Source organism: Rhododendron vialii, chromosome 2a (genome assembly GCF_030253575.1).
Source record: "Rhododendron vialii isolate Sample 1 chromosome 2a, ASM3025357v1".
Classification (NCBI taxonomy): domain Eukaryota; kingdom Viridiplantae; phylum Streptophyta; class Magnoliopsida; order Ericales; family Ericaceae; genus Rhododendron; species Rhododendron vialii.
In genome coordinates, this window is record NC_080558.1 from 21,342,104 (window position 1) to 21,367,576 (window position 25,473).

The following is a 25,473-nucleotide window of genomic DNA, read 5'->3' on the forward strand; positions in this document are numbered from 1 at the left end:
AAAATCTACTCCATTTCTTTAGGTATCTCTAATAAGTGTAATTTGAAGGGAGGCAAGTGTATTTTACCAATGTGTCTGTCGTGTAGTTTGGATTGAAAAGTTACCTAATTTTTATTGTCTTTATTTGAAATTTTTTTTTCATTTGTTTGTATTGCGTTAAAATTTTATAACTTATTGATTTGTCTAGACGAGAGGAATCGAAAAAATAAAAAATTTTGACCGAAATTCATAATATTTTGAATAAAGACAAAAATAAGTCAAAAATACAACTTTTTTTTTTACTTATTTGTCTTTTTTTTAAATGTATGAATTTCGATCAAAATTTTATACTTTTTCAATTTCTCTCGCCAATACGAATCAATAAATCACAAAAACTTATCGCAAAACTAAAAATATAAATTTTTTTTTAAATAAAAATAAAAAATAAATTACTATTACACTTTTCAATCCAAATTTGAGATAGGATAAGCACAAGTGAGTAATTATTACAGCAGTGGAGGACCACACCACTGGCACTAGATGGGTCCGGCCTGGGGGGCTTTGGCTTGGACCCTGACAAATTCGGCAGTTGATGGGAAAAGGGAAGCAGAAAATGCATTCAGACACGCTAACTAATAAAGCGCACCTCTTTAACAGCTGCCAGCGGCTGCAATCAACAGTGTCATTTTTTGAACAAAACAAAACAGATTCCGATACACATCTCCCAGCTGATTGTGCCCACCACCTCTCCCATTTCGGCGGTCGTCATTACGGCCGGAGTCGGGGAGGATAGTGTGTCATTTTCTACTTCAAAAATACCGGTACTATCTTCTTTTGAATTTTTACATCATTTGAATGGTTGCAATTATGAGTATTTTTGAACGATGTAAAAAAAGTTTAAGAAAGTATTCTCGGAAGCACCTTATTTGTAAAGTCAAAATGATGGTACAACTTTAAGTAACAAGAAAATAAATGGGCGGAACCAGTTTATCCGCACCTCAAACTTTGAGCGGTGGTCGTCGTGCCGCCTTTATATACGCATTACTTTGTATTCGTCTTTCTCATATTATTGGTTTGTAAAGGTTGAGTTCTTTTTAAAGAAATGTATCCAAAATTGTGTAGTGCTGTATATTATACCAACGAGACTAAATTAAATCAAAATAATTATATTTCAATTCAAACATAGCACAGTTTTCTAAAAAATATTTGGGTATAAATTATAAATTTTTACTTTTTTGATTTTTTTTGACAAGACGAATTAATAATTTACAAAAATAAGGTGTGAAACTAACAAATAAAAAAAAAGTCAAATAAGAATAAAATCTCAAAAAGTCCTTAGCGTAACTAGCCATAGAAGGAGCATAATTGATTCTGAAAAAAAATAGAAAAGGAAAAAATAATGTAAAAATATGAAAACAAGGAATTGAGATGGTGGTGTGTGATGGTGTGCGCAGCACCGTACTGCGCACTTCTGAGCCGTCAGATCGTGTATTTAACGGCTCGAATCTCATTTCGGCAATGAATAGCTCTCAATCGTTGATTATCGAAATGAGATCCGAGCCGTCGGATACACGATCTGACGATTCAAAAGTGCGCAGCACTGTGCTGTGCACTTCACCAACTCGAAGTCCGAAAAGAAGCATGTACGAGGGGACCGCATGGCGCGTAAGTCAAGGTTTGTGCATCCATCCACGTGGCAGCTATGGAGCCGATGTTGTTCTGCGTGTGTGTGGGGGTGATGATGTTAGTGGGGCCCCACAGCCTCACGAGCGAATATGTCGGCAGCAGAGGCGTCACGGCGGTCATACGTTTGCTGCGGGTGCGCGCTTTCTTGTTTTTTGTCTTCTAGCTTTTTGTATTGTTTTACTATGAGTACTATCACTTTATTTAACGTAACGCATCATCATACGGTACAATATTATAGAGAGAGAGAGAAAGAGGAGAGAGAGGATTCCGTGACGCTGTCGGTGACGGCGCCGGCTTCGGCGTTGACGGTCGTCCTATTAGGGTGCAGCTTCGTTGCAACCCCACCTAATCATTACTCCCACCGTTTTAACGGAACCGTTAACTCTCCTCTCTCCGTGTACTCCACCTGAATTTTGGGACAAAGTTTAGGCTCTGGTGGTGCTGGGTAAAGTTACCAGTTTTTATTTTTCGTTTATAAAAAAAATTATTTTTGTTTATTTATTAAAAATAAAAATAAAAAATCATTTTTAGTGACATAATAGTTTTTGTTTATTTATTTTTTGTACTGTTGAAAGAGTTTTCAAAACAAATGAAAACACAATTTCTATATTTGTAGAATTTCCGTAAACTAGTAGAATTGATGTATTTTGTAAAAAAAAACAGGACTACAAACATGTTTATGGTACCAGTTTTAAAAAATATCGGAAACAAAAATAAAAACTTTTTCAATTGAGCTGATTTTTACCAATATTTTGTAAACCAATATTGAACTGGTTTTTTTACAATGACCAGAAACAAAACTGTTTTGGACAAATGAGCAGTCTCAATCATATTTGTAAGACCCGATATGAGTCCCAAAGCCACGCGGGGTATGTCCTCAAAACTCATGAACATGATGTTATGTGAGGCATGACATGCATGCACACACATGATATTACTACGTATGTGCGGTGAGTTTGACCAAGTCAATTGAATTGACGCTTGCCCTGGCCGTCCCACCCATCCAATTATGAACAGTATTTTAACTGTTGCTTGTAAATTTTTTTCCATCTTGCTATTTTCAGCCAAACGATAAGTATAATAGAAGGCAAGAAAAACACGTATTTTTTATACTTTTTACACTATTTAATACACATTCACATACTTACTATTGTTAGCCCATTAAGCTGATTTTAGAAATTTTCAACTTTTTTTTTGTGTGTGTTTTGTTTGTCTTTTTGATTGTTAGATTTGCGTCATATATTTTAAATTAATCATCCATCTCAACAAGACTAGCTTAAAAAGTACAAAATTATCATCGAAAGAAAAAAATAAGTTCACCAAAGATGAAAAAAATACTATACAACTATATTATTTGTCTAAAGTGCTATATTATTTGAATTTTTTCAATAACAGTATATTTTTTATACTTTTCCAATTCATTTTGTTGAGATGAACGATTAACTCCAAAAATTAAGACAAAAAAATAACAAAAAATAAAAAATACTTCATCCGTCCCATTTTGGTTGTTCTTTTTTGATGTTCGTATCAATTTTCAATCACTTATATCTTTCAATATGAATCTCCAAAAATATACAATATGGATCTTATTTGATAATTTTCAATTTCTTCTATAATATAAGGTTGTCCAAATCATGAAAAACATTATTGATTAAAAGATATAGACAATAGACACAAAAAAGAAAAAAAAATAATAGACAATAAAAATGAGAATGAGAGGGTATTAAAATAAATTTCAGACTATAAGTTTTTTTTTTTTTTGAACCGCAGACTATAAGTTTCATAATGTTATGTGCGGTGAGTTTGACCAAGTCAATTGAGTTGACGCTTTCCCTGCCCGTCCCACCCATCCAATTATGAACAGTATTTTAACTGTTTCTTGAACTTATTTTTCTTTAGGGAATTTATTTTCACACCCTCTTTTTTTATGAGTTGTGCTATAAGTACCGACCGGCCACGCCGGGCAGTCTCCGGCCACTGAACGACCGATCCAAGCCGTCCAAAAATTCTAAAAAAAAAAACCGAGGGGCCTAGCGTGGGAATCAACGGCATCCGAGGTGTGTAGGGTGCTTGATCCGAGCACCCCTTTTTGTGTATAGAGCACCCCTTTTTTGTGTATCGGATCAAGCACCCTACACACCTCGGATGCCGTTGATTCCCACGAAGGGCCCCTCGGTTTTTTTTTAAGAATTTTTGGACAGCTTGGATCTGCCGTCCGGTGGCCGGAGAGGGCCCGGTGCAGCCGGTCGGCACGAAATCCCTCCCCGACCGTCGGTACCTATATCATTTCTGTTTTTTTATATCCACACTCCATTTTCTTATTTTTTAGCAAAATAATTACACACTTTTCACACTAAAAAGAAGAAGAAAAGAGTGTGGACATAAAAAAAAAATAGTGTGAAAATCAATTCTCTTTTCTTTATTTTGTATGTTTTGTTCGTTTTTCTGAATTTTTGTTGGATTCGCGTCATATTTTTTAAATTAATTATCCATTTCGACTAGAGGAGCCTAAAGAGTCCAAAATTATCACGGAAAGCAAAAAAGTTGTCAACAAAAAACGGACAAAACATAGGCGTTTTTTTTTCATCTTATTGATACTAATCAACAAGTTTTAACATTTTACCATCTCATTCACATTAACAAAAAAGTTGTCAAAAACTTTTTTGCTACAGTAACTTTACTCACAAATCCAACTACATCTTATACTACCTGAAATACCTAACAACTTGATTACTAGAGTACAATTTTTTTCTCAAAACTTATTCATTACTCATTAGTGAAAACGCCCCCTTAAGTTTCACATATATCATTTTCAGACTTAGAATAGAGTAGATACTTAATCCTGTAGGAAAATAATACTACTACTATTTATTACCCAAAAAAAAAGGAAAATAATACTAACGCCCTAGCTCTCGTTCCTATTACTCCACTTGTTTTTTGGGCTTTTATTTTTATTTTGTCCTCATTCAAAATTCTTTCGCGTTTGCTAGTTTCATGTCAAATTTTTATTAATTATTAAGTCATCTCAACGAGAAAAATTAGAAAAGTAAAAAAAAATACTTTTAAAATCAGGCTTTTTTGGGTTATATCTTGGATATTTTCAAAAATATTTTGGATAAAAGTAATAGTTTTTAACTTTTCCGATTTGTCTCGACGAGACAAACAAATAATCCACAAAAATTAGATACAAGATTATCAAACGCAATTTTTTTGAATAAAAAAAACTCCCAAAAAAGCAAAGGAGAACACTAGCTTAGAAATTAATGCATAAATATTCGTAAAAATGAATTGATATCAGTAAACATATTCTTATACTCTGTTAAAGTTAAAGAGAGAAAAAGAAAGACATGATGGTCTCGACAGAATGAGTTTTGTCAAATATTTCTTTCAGACGTGTTTCTACTATCTATTTAAACAAATAATCATTTGTCTAGACAAGTTAAAGCAATATTACATTTTTTTAAAGATAAAGAGACACGAAAATAATTTTAAAAACAAGTTAAAATATTGCTCTGGAAGATAGTTTCCAAATAAGAGAAATGCCAAAAATGCGATTTTTATGGGCGATAAATAATGTGAGAAAAGTGAAATGACATTCATAAACAATGAATTAGTTAGAGCATCCACAGTTGAATAACCAAAATAATGTTAAAGTTAGCAATGTTCTCTCAAAAAAGTGCTCACAGTGGCATAATCAATCTTAACAACTTCTTAGCAACTCATCAAATTTTGGTCATTGGATAATCAAAACTAGCAATCTTTTGCCAATAACCAAAACCTTTTCTCCCTCTCTCTCAACAATGTTTCTAAGAAAAACATTTTTAAAAGAAGTTTTTTTTTTTGAAAACAGTTAAACTGTTTTTCAAAAATTATTTTTTATTAAAAATTGTTTTTTTTCAAACGTTTTCGGAAAAGTGTTTTTTCAAAATAAAAGTTTTCAAAAAATTATTTTGTATTTCTAATAACCTATTTTTATTATTTTGAAAACTATTTTTAAAAAATTGTTTTATATGGTGACAATTGTAGATTTTTACAGGTTAAAAATGTGATGTGACAAGTTTCGATTATTCAGTGTTGATTATGCCACTGTGGATATCTACATTGCTAACCTTAACAACTCCTTAAATGGATAATCAAAAGATGATGTGACAATTTTTGATTATCCAATTTTGATTAGTCTACTGTGGATGCTCTTAGTACCATAAATATCTACTCATACGTAAAAACTATACTGAAATTTACTCTTTTGTAGTTCTTTCACATCCTCTTCTGCTAACCAGCAGTGCCGGCCCCGACGTTTGGGTTGTATAGACCCGACCTCAAGTTTGGTTGCCCCTTTATTATTAAGTCATAATACAAGGCAAAAAAATCAAGATCACAATGTGCTTTTAGTTTGAATTCTATCAAAAAATTAAAATTAAAACGAAATTCGGGTTATAATGCTTTATGATTTAGCATGATTCAATTCAAAAAAAAAAAATTGATGGGTTTCTATTTATTTTATCTTTCATTTTTTATTTTGATCATTGTTCTATATTTTATGATAAATTGAAAAAAGAAATATTATGGACCAACTTGAAAAATTACAAACCTGACTTAAAAAATGGTTAATTTTTTCATTGAAGTTTTTTTTTTTTTAAATTCGTGAGTTATGTGTATACATTATATACAATGCATGTATATTTTTCATATTTGCATACATCACTATATATGGGAGTATGCGAGTGCAAGTAGCTGTTTTTTCTTTTCTTTTTTTTGGTGGAGTTTGTCACGTTCTGTTAAGGTTCTTATTTTTTAAGTACTTATTTTTCGTTTTACATCACATTTAATTCAAAAAATAAATACTTATTTTAATGAGTGAAATATACCCTAATTGTTGATGTAGAAGAAGTATCTCCCAAAGTAAAAAATGGATATCAACAACAAATGCACTTTCACTTCTGGACAAATAAAAAAAAAAAGAAAAAAATGGGTGCACTGCAGTCAACTAGAAGAAGAGAAAGAGATTTAAAAAAGGAACAACAACCAATGAAGAGAGAGAGAGAGAGAGGGAGAGAGAGAGAGAGAGAGAAATTTAAAATAGACCGAAAAATGTAACCTCAGTGTTCAACGCGGAAATTGAATTTGGGCACACGAATATGAGGGAACTTAAGTATGCCCTATTGACCAACAAACCAACACCATCCTTCATGTTGTGTTTGCGTCCAAATATATATATGTATGTATTTATATGTATACGTATTTATATTTACATTTAATATTTTTTTTTGGGTTGCCCAAGCCGATGGGCTTGCGGGGCTTACCCCGGAGCCGGCCCTACTAACCAGTAAGGTTGAAAGCACATTCACATTCATAGCTAGGTTTTTTGACCGGCCAAAAAGCCATTACTTAAAAGAACGGTATAGGCCAAAAAAAAAAAATTTTATGCCCGTTCTAAGCGAAAAAATAAGAGAAAAACTTCATTGTAAAAAATCAGTGTTTGTATAAAGAAAAATAAACTCACCTCAAACTGTAGGGAACATAATGAGAAGAACGTAGGTGTAACGACTCGAATTTTTAATGAATAAAAATTTCGTTATATATATATTGGAATTTTTCTTAATTAATTAGTATTGCTTTTAAAATTCCTTTTAAACTCTATAATCCGTCATAATTAAATTTTAATCCTTAAAATTTATTTTTTTTGACTAGAAATCCTATGTGGTAAGTAGAATTGGTTTTCAACCAATTAGTTGGAAGAACCGAACTACCAATTCACCTAGTTACAATCTCCTAACCATAGATGGACATTTTTGACCATCTTTGAGCCTTGTGAACCCCTCCAAACCCTAATTGAACCTTTGGACCTTAAGAAGTAATCATATTATACTTCATGTCTAGTCATTTCAAATCTTATTCAACATTATTATCCTTCTACCCATTGGATAATAAATGTTAAGAAATTTTTTGTCTCTTGGTTAATAGAACAAGACTTGCCAATGTGTATATATAGATTTGACTAGACAAGTCAAAACCAAATCCCATCACCTTACTTCCAAAAAAAGCTAACTTAAATGTCACCTTTGACTAGTAGGCCTAAATTTAAGTTACTCACCAAAGTCATTTTCTTAGATTTCCTATGTACTTATATATACATAAATATGGGTACATAAGTACCTTTTAGGCTATTTTTAGCATGCTTATATATGTCTATATATACATATATGCACTTTCTAAGAAAATATTACCCAATGGACAATGTTCTTGTCCATGGAAGCATTACCACTCATCATCATCTCCCTTTCCATACACCTAATAGATTATTTAGTACCTTAATGTACTCAGTACTAGAGAGAGAAAGTCCAAGAGGGGGGGGGGGGGGGGGGCCAAAGGAGAGAGAGAGAGAGAGAGAGAGAGAGAGAGAGAGAGAGAGAGAGAGAGAGAAAGAGGGAGAGATTTGGAGAGATATGGGAGAGATTTGGAGAGTACCTTGACATGATCTTCTTACATTCTTACAACCCATTCCTATACACTTCTCCAAGTCAAATCTACCCACCATTGTCCTTGTATATACACTTACTAACCCAATCATTGAACCATCCCTTCTTTCTTCCATCAAATCTTCCTAAAACCTAACCCAAAGTACAAAATCTAGTCTTTCATGCCTAAACATTGATAGTTACTTGCACATTGCCCTTCTACTTACCCACCAAGCCACGCCTTGATGTGACAAAGCAAGAAAAATCAAAGATAGGAGAGAGAGAGAGAGAGAGAGAGAGAGAGAGAGAGGGTGAGGGAGGGAGAGAGAGAACCCTTGGCCTATAAATAGCAAGCTCATCTCAAGCCATTCTCACACCTTCACTCATTGCTCTCACTTTTCTCTAGGATTTCTAAGCTTTCATAGTTCCAAAGTTCAAGATTCTTTAAGTTTCTTGAAGTTCTTAAGAAGTACCACCAAACCACCTCCAAAAACCACTCCTAGATCTTTAAAGTAGCCTAATTTAGTTAGCAAAATTATTTCTAGGAAGAGAAAAGGATTTTCTCTTCCTTTCGAAGCAATTCGGAGCCGTTATGCCGCCAATTCGCAAAACCGACAACCAATTCTCAAAACCAACCTACCGCCAAGAAGAAAGGTAGAGTTCCTTGTCCTCTAACTCAACGTATAACATAGAACCGTATATTGAAAAGTATAACGTAGAATCTTCTTAAAACCTATCTCTAGGTATATAAGGTTATCTATCACTTATAATGTTTGGAACGCATGATAGTTAACAAACTTATTTTGCTAATTGGAAGTATGAGCATGTTAGAATAATCGACTTTTACTCTAATAAACATATGTTGTTTTGAACTTCCCACAAATGGAGGAAAGAACGGTTTTCGAAAGATAAGACTTATCATTTGATAGAAGTATACGTATTTGGATCTTTAGGAGAGATGTGAGCATGTATATATGAATTGCTTGTATTACTTGTCTTGTTGTAAAGCATAAGTGATCTTCACTTCAAAGGTGTCCGTACATGTGGCGTTATGCTTTAAGTGGTGATTGAGCATGATTAGTGATATAGAGTTGATTGATCTTGCTAGTTTAGTTTCAAGATTACAATGAATGATTTTATGACTACGTATGTGAAAAGTCCTACCGCAGAGTCGTTGGATGAGAACGAGACACATAAATCGAGAAAGTAAAAACATGACACCTAGGGTGTGGTTAATGAAAAAGGCGTGTTTTGAAAACGAGAAATGTTTTGAAAACCGCAATGTGGCCGGACGTGGTAGCCCATTGTGTGGTATGTGTTTTTTGTGTGCTAATGGAAAACCGGTGCGGCAAAACCATTGTGAGGATACTCGGGAGATCGGAACGGCGGAACCGAGGTTGGGTGTGTAGCTTGGTTATCCGCGGAGAGGAGCCAATGCAAAGTTTTGTGTGCCAATGGGAACCCGGTGCAACGGAACCATTGTGAAGATACTCGGGAGACCGGAACGGCGGAGTCGAGGTTGGGTGTGTAAAATGACGATTTTGAAAATGTTGACTTGGTTAACGAAAGGTGAAACCAGTGACACGGTCAACGAAATGACGTGTAGGAGAAACTCGAAAATCATGGACACCAACGATAGTGAATGCGGATGTGTCATTGTTATCTGTTTGTTAGATATGGATGTACAAAGTAGAAATTGTTAAGAATATGCCCAAATGTTTGTAAGTTGAGGATTAGTGGGTATGGGTTATTCTATTGAGCTTTTGTAGCTCATGGTGTTACATTTGGTGATCCTGACATATTATATTGGCTGCGATGCTGGTATAATGTGTCAGATCTTATAGATGAACAGGGTGAACTCTATACCTTGGAAGCTTTCGGAGCCGAGGAACTGGCCAGTACTTTTGTTTATTAAAAGTACTTTTGTGATGTTATGATGTAATAATGAGCCAGAGTCTATTTAGATTTTCAATGAAATTTCCTATTTATCGTTCCTAAAATTCGGGGCATTACAGTAGGATTTCGGTATACCAAAGGATTTTCAAGTTAAAGTACCTATTAGTTTTTTTAGATTCCAAAGCAGAGCTAGGTTTTTTGATCAACAAAAATTAACGTAGATAATCATCAGCTAGAAGAAAGGAAAGGAAGGGGAGAGAGAGCTCTAAAGATTAGGATGAAGATAATTTTGGCTGATTATAGAATACCATAATGTGTATTCAATTTTGGCTTGATTATAGAGTACCATAGTTAGCCACTAATTTCGGTTGAAAATGAATGATTGAACCGGCATAATTTTTCACTAATTTCGGCTGAAAAGGCATGATTGAACCACCATAAGATTTCCAATCCAACGGTAAAAAATATGTACCGCTCTTCCATATTATATAGACTAGTGCATACCCGTGCCTAAAGGAATGGCGTAACGCTTTCTAAACACAATCTAATTGAAGTATTAAACACCGGTTATTTTTGGATTAAAAAAACCACTTTTTCAAAAAAAAAAAATGGATACAGCGGTTGTTTTTAACTCCATCTCATATGGGGTGAATTTTGTGTATGTGTATGTCTCACCCCATATGAGAGGACGTTACAAATAACCATTAAATAAAAATGTACCCATAAGATAGAAGCCAAGGTACAAACTTGAAAACCTTTGGTATGCTTTCTTTCTTTGCAACGTTCACAATTTAAAAATAGCATAGAGAATGTAGAAGGTTGGTCTTTTCTTTTCTTTTTTTTTCTTTTTTTTTTTTTTTTGGGTGGGGGGGGGGGGGGGGGGGGGGCGGGGTTGGAATCACATAGGACTATAATGTAAATAAATTTGAAATCAAAACAAAATTGCAAAATCAAACCTTGACCCAAAGTTAAACAATCCCATGATAGATTGAACAATGGTGGAAGCTTTGCAATCGCAATAGCCATTTAAATTGAGAAAAAAAATGAAGTCAACCTGGTTTCAAATCGGCTGTAATTGAGTGTGTGTAGAGAGAGAGGGAGGAGGAGGAGGAGGAGTCATTGATCTACCCTTGGATTTGTGACCAAAACTGATCTAGAGAGTATTCATTCTCAAAGAAAATCACAGGGCTGAGGATGGGTGTTGGCTTTGGGAGCGAAGAGCTAGAAAGGGAACATAGAAGAAGAGGAGAGAGAGATATCTCAATTTTGAATGTAAGAGGTGTGTGTGTGTGGTGGAATTACAGAGGACTATAATGTAAATAAATTTGAAATCAAAACAAAATTGCAAAATTAAACCTTGACCCAAAGTTAAACAATCCTATGATAAATTGAACAATGGTGGAAGCTTTGGAATCGCAATAGCCATTTAAATTGAGAAAAAAAATGAAGTCAACCTGGTTTCAAATCGGCTGTAATTGAGTGTGTGTAGAGAGAGAGAGAGAGGAGGAGGAGGAGGAGGAGGAGTCGTCATTGATCTACCCTTGGATTTGTGACCAAAACTGATTTAGAGAGTATTCATTCTCAAAGAAAATCATAGGGCTGAGGATGGGTGTTGGCTTTGGGAGCGGAGAGCTAGAAAGGGAACATAGAAGAAGACGAGAGAGAGATATCTCAATTTTGAACGTAAGATCTGATTAGTAGAAATTGTGCAATTACCATTGTTTGAGAGAAAGAGAGGGAGAGGAAGAGCCATAGAATTTATAGAGTAAATTAATTATTAGAATTTATATTGGACATAATATTCGAAAACTATTCTCCCTTATTATATAGATTTCTTGGGGGAGGGAAAACACAAATACATGCATTGACCGGAAAGGAAACAATTCAAAGGTGATGGCTTAGGAGCAAGGTGCGTCACCCAAGCTAACCGGACAATCTATCTATATATTATGGAAATTGACTTTTACACTTGATAAGCACCAAATAATGCATATTCTTAATGCTTAAGTCCTCTAGTATGTTGTGTTTGTACATATAAGTTGTCGTTTTTATACAATATTGCACGTAAGGTAGGTTTTTGTGTATTTCAGGTAATTCGTATGAATAAGATGCGTTTGAACGCCAAGGAATGCTCCGGGTGCAACCAAGTGCTCAAGGCCACATGCCACCCCGTTGTGGTGCATGAAAAGATGGTTTGGAGGTTGCTCAGGTCACCCAAGGGTCTAGGGAATTGAAGGAGAATTGAGGATTTTACAAAAGCCACTCATCTTCCGATCAGCTGAGGGTAGAATTGTCATAACTTTTGATGTAAAAACTACTTTTGATCCAATCTACTTGGGTTAGAAAGTAGACTCGACAAGCTTTTCAACGGTCCAAAGAACACCTAAATCCGAGTTCTGGAGTGCCCAGAGCGAGCCCGCGAAGTTTGCCCAAAAATCTGTCAAGCGGGTACCGGTACTGGGAATTCCTAGTACCGGTACTGGGTGTCCATAGATCAATTTTCCAGCCCGTTGAAGCCTGGTACCGGTACTGGGAGTTGCCCAGTACCAGTACTGCATAGAAAAATCTGCAGATTTTTGTTAACTTTTTCAACTTTCCATTTATGGAAAGTTTCTACTTTTAGAATTTTTTGGGATATTTTGAGGGACTTTTCGGTCCTTTGTAACTTAACTTTAAATCCCTATAAATAGGCTTTTATGCCTTTTATAGAAAGGATGGCTATTTCTAGTTTTTTTTAGGCTTAAGTCTTTTCTTTCTTCCTAGGATTCCATTGTTAGTCTTTCAAGCTTTTGATTGTATTTCATTCAAAAACTCCTTAAGGTAATTATTTTATGTTAATTTCTCGTTTATTAATGTTGTAATTATGCTTTGGATCTTCATATAAATCAAGTTTATTTTCATTTTCTTCGGTTAAATCTTTTGCTCCATTTTCTTACAATGTCTAGTTTTTTAGCTATGTGTGAGTAGTAGATAAGGCTTGGCCATTGGGGAATAACACCTTGTGATTTAGGTTAATTTTTCTCTTCTCAACTTAAGACTTGAGATTTGGCTTGTAAATGTGCGTAGTTCGCCATTTTATGTAACAAAACTTACCGATGTTAATCTCTGGTGATTATGTGCTTGCTCACACGGTTTCGAGAGCTATGTATCGATTCGTGTTTGCCAAAAGAATCAAAGAACTTGCTCGCTTTCCAAACTATGCTTCTAGTTCATGACATTGATAGTTAGTTTGAATTCAAGTCTTGACATTGTTAATCTCCGGTGATCATGTGGTTGCACACATGGTTCCGGGAGCGATGTCACGCCTTGTGTCTAGCTTGTTATTCAAACTCTATATCAAGTCTAACCATTTTCATAGCTAAATCTTCCGGTTGATAGCCTATGCCCTGTGATTCAACCGTATTTTCGTTGAGAATTGTTAGATGACTTAAGTTACAGGCGTTAGTAACTCCATTGCCTTGCCACCTTTAATTCTTAGTCCAAACTCATTTTCTAGTCTTTTTCATAAGGGTATCTCTCACATTTCAAAGGAAAACTAAAAGTTGGCAGCCTAAATGCCACAAACCCTTACATCTACAATCCGAACAAGCTATATTCGAGCTCTCTGTGGATCGACTCGGACTTCCTTGCTATACTATGCAAATCTTTAGTTGTAGTCCAATTAATAAATAATTGAATTTGACGGCCGTTTGGTAAACTTCAACGACTACCGAATGGAACCATCAACACTCCCATTTTTATCACATACACTTTTTTTTTTGTCTTTATTTGGTGTGAATTCACTCTATTGCCCATTAATATGTAAAAAAGTAAACTTATGAAAGGGTAAAAAGGTAAATTCACATGAATCAGGACAAAAAAGGGAGCGTATGTGGTAAAAATGGGAGTGTAGAAGACAAATAGACTGAAAATTCAACACATTTCACAAATATTCGTATTATCATAAGTGAGATGCTAACAAAGTGTCAACCTCTTCATTTTTTTAATTCTCGTGCATAGCACATGTTAGAGGCTAGTTTTCTATTACCTCCAAATAGGGATGCAATTTGCAAATGAATCGAGCAGCTCACAAGTTCGGCTCTTTTACTAAACGAGCTGAACTCGAGTTTGGGTTTTTGATTAGTAAATGAACCTAGAAAAAAGCTCAACTCGTTAAGAAAAACTCAACTCGATTAAAGAAGTTCGTTTAGTAAATGACTAAGTTTGTCTCGTTAAGGGTTCGGTTCGTTAAGGTTCAAGCCGAACTCAAATTCAAGTTTTTGACTCATTTAGTAAACGAGCCGAGTTCGAACTCGACAAAACTCAGCTCGGCTCGTTTGCAACCTCCAAACGTTAAGGGAGCCTAAAAATCTCACCTTCTTCAAACCACCTCTTCAAGAAGGTGAAACCGTGAAAGTCTTGAGAGAAGTTAAACAACCGAACATCGGTTTCATTATTGTTTTTTGTGGCTGAATAATTTCACTTGTTCGGGAATGTCATAGTGGCCCCGCGCTACTGCATCTCAAACTCGGTCCAGTCCCTGCCATTTTCAGAACCATTTTGATGATATCGAGATTAGTTCACCTTTTAGACCTCACAAAACACATCAGGCACAAAGAAAAAATCTTTCGATAGGATGTCGTTTTCTACTGTATGTTTTTGGAACACGTTTATTTTGAAAATTTGAGTTTTCGCAATACTATATCGAAATCCATTTTTTCAAGATAAATGTCTTCTAAAAAACTTGCGAAACGACGTGTGATCAAATGGTTTTAACGGGAATAATTATGTTTTGAGAAGTCATAACATAACTCAATGATACATGTAATTCTTCACTATTTTGAATTTTTCGAATCACCAGACTGAATTCCTATGGATGGAGGCTTAGCTTATAAAAACATGGAACACGTGTTTGAGGCCAATTTCCAAAAGGATGTGATTGATAGTGATGATTGAATAACTAAGAAACAAAAGGAGAAAAATATCGGTAGGCGAGAAGAAAATGGGGGCAATGGAATTACCTGTCCACGATGATAAAGATTTAGGGTTTTTTTTTTCCTCTCATAACATCTCAGGTTCAAAATTTTTCACGTGCTATTAATTTTTGTGGGCCAGTTCATACGGTTGCTGTAGCTTCAATGGGAGCCTTGCTAATGCACGGTGGGCTCATGATTAATTGAGGTGCACGTAAACTGGCCAGGAGATTTAAGTTATCAAAAGCAGCTACATGCGATTGAAATTCTATTTACACATGGATCACATTTTTTCTTTTGTTAAAACGCCCATTTTCAAAAGATTGAGATCGATTTGTGGGGAAAGGATTTCAATGCTAGAGACGGGAAATATTGTCAAAGACACCCTCACATGGTGGGTCCTTTGTGTTGAAATCTTGAGCTTTGCATCTTAGCTGGTGTTTTCTGATTTTCTGCACAAGAGGTGGGAAATCTTTTGTTTGACTATTACAAAACGATCTGATTCTTTTAGAACAAGTTAGAGTCATGTGAACAACTATCCATGCGGGTTGTGCAAGGATTTGTTACTATCCCATCCCGGCAGGTTGTGCCGGGGAATAAGCATTTTTCTTTCTTTTTTTTTTTGTTTCCTAGAGTATGTCCCTCTTCTTCTTCTTTTTATCCTCGGGGTATGTACCTTGTAAATTTGTTCATTCGCTTAACCTCTTTTATATTTCAAACTTGACAAAAAAAAAAAGAAAAAAAGAAAAAAGAAAAAACAAAGTGGTAGTTAAAGTGAACAAACTTGACAAAAAAAAGAAAGTTGAAACTTCATGCACCTTATGTCCCTCTTTTTTCTTTTTCTTTTTATCCTCAGGGTATGTATCTTGTAAATTTGTACATTCGCTTAACCTCTTTTATATTTCAAACTTGACAAAAAAAAAAAAGAAAAAGAAAGAAAAGAAAGTGGTAGTTAAAGTGAACAAACTTGACAAAAAAAAGAAAGTTGAAACTTCATGCACCTTATCTAGCGTAAAATATCTCTGTTCTATATTTTGGTTTGGCATGTATTTCTTGAGTTTAGAAATTGTATTGCATCTTTGGATTTATACTTGTAATAATTACCCTCATGCGAACACAAGTTGATACTATGGCACATTCCAATTTCGTCATACGCCATTATGCCCTATCCGCTGCAGGACGAGCCCTAGCTCCCTTTAAACAACTCCGATTGCAATTAAGCAACTACTACTATATGATTTTCACCCAAAAAAAACTAACATTTGAATTCACTTTTCACCTATTCGTATTTTTCACGCATTTCCAATTCTATATTTGAAGTTTTGAACACAACGGCACAAAACGATCATGGCACCATGTACAATAATGAAGTCGGATTCAACTTGTGTATATTTCCATTCATTTCTCTAAGAAAGAAAAGAGACTGTTTTGCTTGGCAATGAAGACCAACATCATTTATTTTATGCAAACATAAAAGAACTTTCACTATGTACCCGTGCAAGTCTTGCGGTTCGAAAAGGGCACTTCCGAGCCCTTTGAGAGTTTTACAAAACGAATTTAGCTTCTCTGCAAATGACCTATAGACTGCACCGTGCACTTGGCATAACGTAGGCCAACCGCCCGTCCAGTTTTCGATGTTGATTTCTAACAACCTACAAAGATTGTCCATGCAAAAGAATATGTTCACCGGACAATGTTAGCAGCACATCGACAAGCATATTGGAAAAATGGACAGTCTAACTACATTTTTTTCCCAAGTAATTTGTTTTGAGAAAAGCCCTAACAACTGGAGTATTTGCGTCAAATCTTCACAAGTGGCCTTATGTGTTAAGAGCTCAGATAATCAAGATCAGACGAGTGGTGGGCCTACGGTTGTGATCTGCATGGTCCAGGCCAACTTTGAGAGAAGCTACATTTATATAAAGTTACAAACTATGTAGCTATAGCAAATAAAAGTATGTAGCCAGAGTATCCCAAGGTTTTTAATGCAAGTATCTCCAAGATCTCCAAAAACACAACAATCGTCACATCTTATAGTGTCTAGACCTACCCAGATAACTCACTTCTTAAGGAGAAAATTACTGAGCATTTTCTGCATCGCTTAAAGCCAGCCGAGCATCCAGGTTGACTTCATCGGTGACCTCCTCAGCTATCCTCCATCTATTGAAAATGAAATGTGCGTATATTTAAGTAATATATTGTGAGTGAAAAGATTTAAAAGGAAGGAAAAGCGGAAAAATAACACATTGCGTACCTTTCAAGAACAAATTTTCCTTCTTTATACTTCTGGGGTTTGTCATACGCTGTCACCTATGCAAATTCAAGAAAAATGACATGGAACAGTTGGTGCGAGACAAAGGCCTAAGATAGAACACAACAACAGCCGGAAAATATAGAATACACCAACCCGAAGTTTATTATAGCCCCCCCACTTTGCAGAAATATTAAGCATGCGGGTGCAAAACCTAATTGATAATGAGATCGGAATAGATAAATGATGCACAACATAATACACAAACTAGCATCTTGCCTGTTCGATGCATGGGGACAGAAACAAAAAACCATCAGTGAGAACTTTTTTCCCGTTATCATGTGCCAGTGGGTTGACATGTATTGACTCTTGGAATTTACTCCCTATTCTCGCAAAAAAATTAGGAAAATTCCACAACAACAAAAAATATAAAGAAAGAAGATAGGTTTGAGGCAAAATAAAGTACATACTATTTGGTATGTTACTGATTGAACTTGATTTTTTTTTCTAGCAAATTAAAGTATATATTTTACATTTTGTAAAAAGTGTAGAATAATGAATAAAAAGATGAAAAAATGACCAAAAAAAGCCATGTAGAAGGGTGAGTTGAGGAGAGAGCTTCATTTTATTTTAGGTAAGTACATTCTTATAGTATATAGCATATATTTTGCTGCATGCTTTTTGCAGAATTATGGGTTGGAAGCGAGTTACACAATAATGACTTTCCTACGAATGCATGCACTATTTCCCTAGCGATCAAGAAAACCCCCAATAAGTCAAGTATAAAGTTACCTTTGAGAACTGAAATATCGTCTGTTTTTCAAGCAAAAAAAGAAACAAACAAACAAAATAGGACACAGACAGTTCGAGTGTATAAGGAAATTACACTTCTGGTTGAGACACTTCAGAATTTTTGTCAATGCTTACATTCCAAAATCATTTTACGAACCAAATTACGACAAAAAAGTTCCGAACGTTTCCTAAATCTCTTAAGAGAGAACTTCATAATTTTCAAAAATTTTCTCCAATTGATCTTTTAGTAAAAAATCCATTGTACACATTTGTTGATATTTTTGAACGAAAAATAGTTTGCTGTGTAAATTCCGCTAATCTCCATCATTCAATAGTACAGAAATTTGCAAACATGGCAGTTTTCTTGGCTCCATTACACAGTTAGCTGTAATAAAATCTACAATCCCACAGCCAAGCAAACATTCTAAAGAAAACCTGTAACTGTTCCGTCTAAGGTTTATTACTATCAACTCTTCAACAACCGCACACACTTACACAATCGCAACACACACACACACATTCACGTTCATGTGGAGGCCCCCTACACACTGGAGATGATGTATGTGTGGGTCCCAACATGAATGTGAGTGTGTGTAGAAGTGTTTTGTGTTAAGTGTGTGTGGTTGTAGAATTTTTGTTATTACCATAGGCACTAACTAGAGTACATGACCCTATTTCACATTAGAGGTGGTTTGAGAGACACATATACCAGAAATGCCGAAGTGAATAGATAGAGGGAGCTTACGTATTTCCAGCCAAGAATTTGTCCACAGCAACAACAAAATACATCAGACACGGTATGCAATCCGGATAGCATCGTCCTTTCCTCCGTAGGCCCAACAGATACATTCACACTGAATAAAAATGTCTCAATATAAGTCGGTTATAACTACATATCCATCTTCATCTGCATACTGCAGTCCATGAAACAGATACAATGCGCAAACGAAGTGTAGAAATTGCAAATGATTCATATTGTGAGAGCATGGTGTACCAGATACTGCAACTCCTATGTACGTATATCCATTTGCTTGTGTGGATGACACATGCTTGATTTGTTAGGTAAAATTGAATAGGGTAACTAACTAATAATCCACCCAATTGCTTTTCAATTGGTAATTAGTCATAAGAGCTTGGCCTAATTCAAGTTTCCCTCTAGGGAAAAACTGCCTAAATCAATCCATTTCATGTACTCAGAGCAATTAAGCGGTTGATCCATTGAAATCCGCATAGACTTCGTGACAAAACATGCCACATGCCATCAAGTGTTTCATTGAGGAAACCGTTATATAGCTCAGAACTTTAGGGAGAGAAAAAAAGTTCAAAAACCATCAACGCATTTCATAAGAAGAATCACACATGCTCAATGCTGACTACTCGAAAACTTCAATGCTTGTCACAGTGAAGCTGATGTCGCATACTTCTATGAGGGTTAAATCCAAATTACCCCTTCTGTTTGTGCCTCCCTCACGTTAGGAAATAAGCACATAATTCAATGTGGCATGTGGACTAAAAATGAACTGTCAAATTAGGCAACTGGCCTTGCAAATTGACATAAATCCCTTCATCACGTTCCTCCCTTGTGAGCTGAACTTATATAAAGATATCTGTGCATATTACCTATCAATCAACCAGCCCATTCACATGCACAAGCTTGTTTGTTGGGTTTGGTATTTTGTAAGTAAACGTGAAAAAACCAAATGAAATCGATATCTATCGAATTATGGCAGTGCTCAATTTGACTATAGGGGAGGGGGGAACAATTGGAACTGAACTGAATTGGGCACAGGAGACGGGGATGCACAGCAGTGCAGACACGGAGGTGTGGATATGGCTGACAAAGGTGGGTTGTGGAGTAATTGATTCGTTTTTTGGACAGATGACCATGCTTAAGAAGTTAATTGTTACGATTCTTCTTCCCAGTCAATCATTTATCCTGTTATTTCAGTTTTGAGGGGAATCTTTTCTGCGAGGAGTCTATATTAGAGAGAGTGCTATGAGGGAGAGCTCTGTCGAGTGAATTGTAACCTTTCTTTGTATTTGAATTTGTTCTGTTCATCTATAAAAAAAGCTAGAGACTCCATTGTTAAGCTCTATTTTCTTCATGTTTCCACTTTCCAAATGTAATCATGTATGTAGTTGGCCATGAAGAACACAAATAAACCACATGAGAGATAAGAAATGGAGTAGAGAATGAAAAGGGAGATGCAGGTTTGTATGAAAAGAAGACGGTGGTGCATGGGGACTACTGTGGAAGATGCTGGTGCTGGAATGCATTAGAGATCCTTGTGAGCAAGGTTTGTGTAGGGGTTCGATTTAGGAGGAGGGACCTTCGCCTGAACTTGTACTTCACTTCCGCTGCTCCGTTCCTCCGCCGCTGGACCTGCAACAAGTCACTAAGGCTGGAATAGCCTTGTGACCCTCCGACGATCAAGTTAGATGTAAGGAGAGTTGCTTTTAGGTCTAGGGTTAGGGGAAGATGGCATACCTCTCAAAGATGAATATCCCTTTGTATTTATAGACCTAGGTTAACTTGGGCTCCAAGCCAGTGCGTGGAGGTCACGCTTAGGTAACCGCCCTTGGTGACCTCATAGATGATGCCACGGGATAAGACGGTTATGAAGCACATGGGCAGATGATCCTTTTCGCCACGTATCGTTCATGGTCCCCTCCTGCTATGCTGCATTCTGCCAAAAGACCCAAACGGAATGCACACCTCGGTAACTAACCGAAGTGTAAACAGGAGACTTGACGCCGAGCGAATAAACAGAAAGATATACACAGGCCCATGTCAATATGAGGACTCGGTTGATGGTGGTCCGGTTATATTACCGAGACAATTACCGAAGCCTCCACAGTTTGCACCAGTTATACAGGATTCAAGATCGAAAAAGGTTGGTGGTGGGTGCTGAGAGAACAGAAAGACAAGACAACGGAGCTTACAAGAGGAAAGTTTTGATGAGGAGAGTGTTATTCTTACAATTTGGTACACATAGAAGGCTTGTTTTGCTTGAAAACATGACCACTCTTGTCTAATTTGTGCGAATTTCTTCGAATGGAAGATGTAACGGTGCATTTAGTCCACAAAACATGGAGATATATTTGCATATTTCCTAACATGAGGGGAGCGATCTGCACATGGCCCAAACAACCAGAGGGAGTGCATTTTCTTACTGTATTTAAGGATATGAAGGTAAGACATACGTAACCAGAAATTTCTAGAAAAGGACAAGATGAAAGGATGTTTCTGTATGACTCCATTAGTTGTTTTGCTTCGTTTGTTCTTGGTAGCCTTTTTATTATCTAAGCGACCACTACTACAAGGCTCCATCCTCAAATTGTTTGGAGAGACTAAAGTTTCTACATGCTCCATGGCAAAGAGCCCTTTAACTTCGATACTGGGACGTCCGATCCACCAACCACTGAGAATTGCTAAATTTTTAGGAAAATACCACTTGGGATTGCCAGTTGATCAAATCAAGTCACAGTATAACAAAGTCAAAGACAAACTAAAAATGAAAAGACAGATTTAATGACAGCCCAAAATTCAAGCAAAAAGGAATATATTCTACCTTCATTTGGCCTCTGACATCATATAACGAGTGAATAGGCCACCCCTTCTAGGAGAAAATATATAAAAGAAAGGGGAGAAAAAGGAAAAAGAGAAGAAACAAGCAACAGACATGCACACACGTGGATGCAGTAAGCCAGTAACAACCAAGTGTAAACCAAAACGAAATCACACTTAAAAACAAAAAGAAGAGAAATAGTAGTTGTTTAACACTTACGCATTGTTGAAGAGGTATGCCCGTCCACGACTGCAATTGAAAGACTGAACATAACACCCACAAAAATTAGGTCTAAGTTGTCGAGCGTACCAAATTAAGAACACACCAGATTGCATAACCAAAAGGACCAAAATAGCACACAATTAGAGGGATTAGAGAAGAATAGAAATACTATCTACACAAAAAGACTGTGAACGCTAAAACTGTAATGAATTTCGCTCTTTGTCAAAAACAGTAGCCTATTGATCTCGTCGATAGTGAAAACTAAGAATAACATCGAAAATGGGAACAATGGCATGGACAGAGAATGGTGCACATGCAACTTCGATCCCAAATATCTTACGAAGACAGCGCTATAGGGAAATGCAAACATCATCTTTTTAGACTGGTGTGATATATCAAACATTCTTCACAAACTTTGGCATGGGTAAGTGTTCTTTTCCTAAATAGTCCAAACACTCTCTGTTATCAGAAGTTTATGATTCACAATTCATATCGCACGATTCAATTCAATGCACGCTATCCATTCATACTTGTGGGGCAAACCATTGAAACACGAAAATCATACGATTCAGGATACACATCGTGCGACATGGTTTGATACACTTGAAAATCGATTTAGTTAATCAACACTTCTACTAGCAAAATGAATAATTTGAAGTCATCAATCAGAGACAAGTGTGGTGATTTGAGTGTTAAATGCCTTCTGAGCTGAGTATTAGGATTCAATACACTGCCCAATTTCTTTGAATTGACATCCCTTGCAATACAAAAAAGATCTTCCTTATTAGACCTTGTGATCCTCAATTCATCACCCAAGACAAGTTTCTTATTGATTTAGGCCTAAAATAATCACTTGTACAAGATATCTTGCTAATTCATGGGCGAAGTTATAAAATTGAACATATGTTAGTGATCAAAACTGAATGAAAGTGATTCATGATTTTATACAATTCACGATTAGGAAAAGAACCATTTCAATTCTTGATGGAATTCATGGTAAGACAACTATGTACAAAGTAACCAAACAAAACTTATTTTTTCTTGATAAAACAATGAGTCTATGGAATCACCATCGTAAACCTTTTACAGCTTCGTCAAACTTTTCACAAAAGTACGAATAGTTGTTTGAAGCAACAATGTAGACAACTCAACTCAACCATATAGCACACAAAGTCAAAACCAAAACCATCACATCCCGATCCCAAATCAAGGGATGTCAATAATAGGCATCAAAGTAACAAACAAGGGGCATGCTTGGATGACTTCAACATTTTGTCATATTAGTGCATGCTTGTATATGGTATATCTATTGGACCTCTGTTATCAGAAACACAAAATATTGTTCACCTTCATTCTAAAATAATGAATCAGGTGTTTCGTAGTGATCCCAAGGTTTTTCCAAGGTAAGCTTGGCCGTGCAAGAGCCAACTACTGGCCTATGCCATCAGCTTTAGTGTGAGCCAATTTTGATACTAAAACTTGAATAGATCATTATGCATAGGTGAATCATGTCCTCCCACTAGGATTTTCAGTAAAGCACACTTTCCCCTTCCTATTTTGATCTTTTCTCAAACTCCAGACCCCCCTATTAGTTCAAAAATACTGATTCTCCCAAAACTCAGGCTCATGCAGGTCGCACTATCCACATAGAATCAAATCAAACTCCATGAGCACAATATTCAGTTTCAGACCATCAAACACTTTATCCATAAACAAAACTAAATTCGACTTCGCTGTCTCATACATATCACAGCTTTACTTCTATTTGGTTGATCCAAAGAACTAAAGATTAAATTATCTGATATAGTTGACGTCTTGTATTTAACCCCTGAATTTCTTTTCTTTTTTTTATAACTAAGGTGTCTAGGCTAGCTTATACGTACCTTGACTAATGACCAACCTCACCATCTACTAGCGGGGCCCCCAACTAACGTCAAAGCAAAGCGTAGCATAGAATGGCCCTAAAGGAGTTGATAGCACCTGAAGGTTTCAAACTAACAAGTCGAATAGTTCATCTCAAAATCAAATGGTTCTGGGTCTCTGCCTTAATTAGTCAATACCCAAAAATATTCAACTCATACTGCATATTACTAAGATTCAATACCCATAAATTTTCAACTCATATGGCATATTACTTAGATTCAAGACCGTAAACTAGATTTCTAATACCCAGTTCATAGATAGCAATTAATTCAATTTGGGTTGTAATTGTACCATCTTAATCAATTCGTTCTGGGTTTCTGACTAATTAATCCATATCCGAAAAAGAAACACCAAACTAACACATGCATACACAAATACATCCAGAGAGAGAGAGAGAGAAGAGACCCGAGAGACGACATCATCGGCGAGGGCAAGAGGGCTATGACAGTATCTGCATCTGTAAGATCTTCCTTCCAACTCCACCAGAAATACTCTCCCCATATCCTCTGCCTATCTATCTATATCTATCTGCTCTGCTGTGCATAATCATATCCTTCCATTTGCTTTGGGTTTGGTAAAGAGCTGTGCTACGTGCACAGCATGCTATGCACAGCAGCTGTGCACAGAGCCCTTTTTTTCTCGCCTTGGGTCGCACAAAGATGATCAGAGCCGCTCATTTTGTTCAAAATATGTCGTTTAAGGTCTCTGTAAAAAACGAGCTTCGTTCGATATCGGTAGAGGTGTTAACAAAACACCCAAAATCACTTCAGAATATAGGCCTAAATTCTGAAGTGATTTTGGATGTTTTGTTAACACCTCTAACGATATCGAATGAAGCTCATTTTTTACAAAGACCTTAAACGATATATTTTGAACAAAATAAGCGGCTCCGATCATCTTCGTACAACCCAAGACGGGAGAAAAAGGGTTTCTTTCACAGCTGCTGTGCACATAGCTTTTCTGTTTGGTAAATCCCTCGACTAGAGTCGTCAAATTTGACCCACGCACGTAAAATCCTATAGTTGTGTAGCCGTTACGGCGTGTTTGGAAGAGCGGACAAAAAGAGGGAGGACCGTATTTTAAGAAAAATCGGTTGCTAAACCTTTATTGTAGGGTAGTTAAGGGGTAGCTAAAGGTGATGGGTGGTAGTTAAGGTGCAAAAAGTGTAATGAAACACTATATAAAAGGACTTTCCTTTTTATTAACCACATTTCCTTTTTTATTTTTAGCATGTGAAGTTACCAAAATGCCCACCCACTTTTCAATATTCCCTTCTTGTTGTTATCCACATGAGATTATTTTTGCACAAATCCTAAGGACATTTTGGTAATTTCATACACTAAGAAAAAAAGGAGAGTATGGTTAGTAAAACAAGGGGCGTGAAATCACTTCTCTATATAAATCTTGAAGTTCGTGAAATTCCCGGCCATTCGTTCATTTATGAAAATTATGTCCTTTGCATATAAAGAAAATAATTGTGCGCATAACGTTTTGATATGCATTCTTGCGAGTCTCTTAGAGTCCTTTGGGCCTAACTATTTACCGACTTAGACACCCCAAATTAGATTCCCCCAAAATTTTGAGCTAAGTCCTGGACGGATCACCGATAATAATGTTGCGACGCCGTGAACATTACTTTATTAGGTCAATGGATTTTGGGAAAATGATGGCCCATGACGTGTTTTGATAATTAATATCTGCCAAAGATATTTTCAGCATTAATAAATATTCTCAACATGTCCTTA

General features: G+C 36.1%; 1 protein-coding gene across 3 annotated transcripts; it reads right to left on the reverse strand.

Annotated features, from left to right (window-relative positions):
- Nucleotides 1-16,334: 16,334 nt before the first annotated feature.
- On the reverse strand, nucleotides 16,335-24,280 carry LOC131314570 (protein yippee-like At5g53940). 3 transcript variants are annotated; one of them, XM_058343336.1, is made up of 6 exons: nucleotides 24,134-24,280; nucleotides 21,803-21,846; nucleotides 18,760-18,868; nucleotides 17,226-17,281; nucleotides 17,035-17,131; nucleotides 16,335-16,623 (listed from the first exon to the last, which is right to left on the reverse strand). In XM_058343336.1, exons 1-5 carry the CDS (start codon nucleotides 24,227-24,229, stop codon nucleotides 17,050-17,052), a joined length of 387 nt encoding a protein of 128 aa, XP_058199319.1. In that variant the 5' UTR covers nucleotides 24,230-24,280; the 3' UTR covers nucleotides 16,335-16,623; nucleotides 17,035-17,049. The 3 variants fall into 3 exon arrangements, with proteins under 3 accessions (XP_058199319.1, XP_058199310.1, XP_058199303.1); XM_058343327.1 differs by having other exon boundaries at nucleotides 17,022-17,131; XM_058343320.1 differs by lacking the exon at nucleotides 16,335-16,623 and having other exon boundaries at nucleotides 16,870-17,131.
- Nucleotides 24,281-25,473: the final 1,193 nt, after the last annotated feature.

Coding starts and splice junctions, on each gene's coding strand:
- LOC131314570 (XM_058343336.1), bottom strand. CDS start 24,229: ATGGGGAGAGTATTTCTGGTGGAGTTGGAAGGAAGATCTTACAGATGC. Junction 18,869..21,802: donor GCATACCTCTTCAACAATGC/GTAAGTGTTAAA, acceptor ATTTTTATTCAG/TGTGAATGTATCTGTTGGGC. Junction 17,132..17,225: donor GGAAAATTTGTTCTTGAAAG/GTACGCAATGTG, acceptor CATTTTCAATAG/ATGGAGGATAGCTGAGGAGG.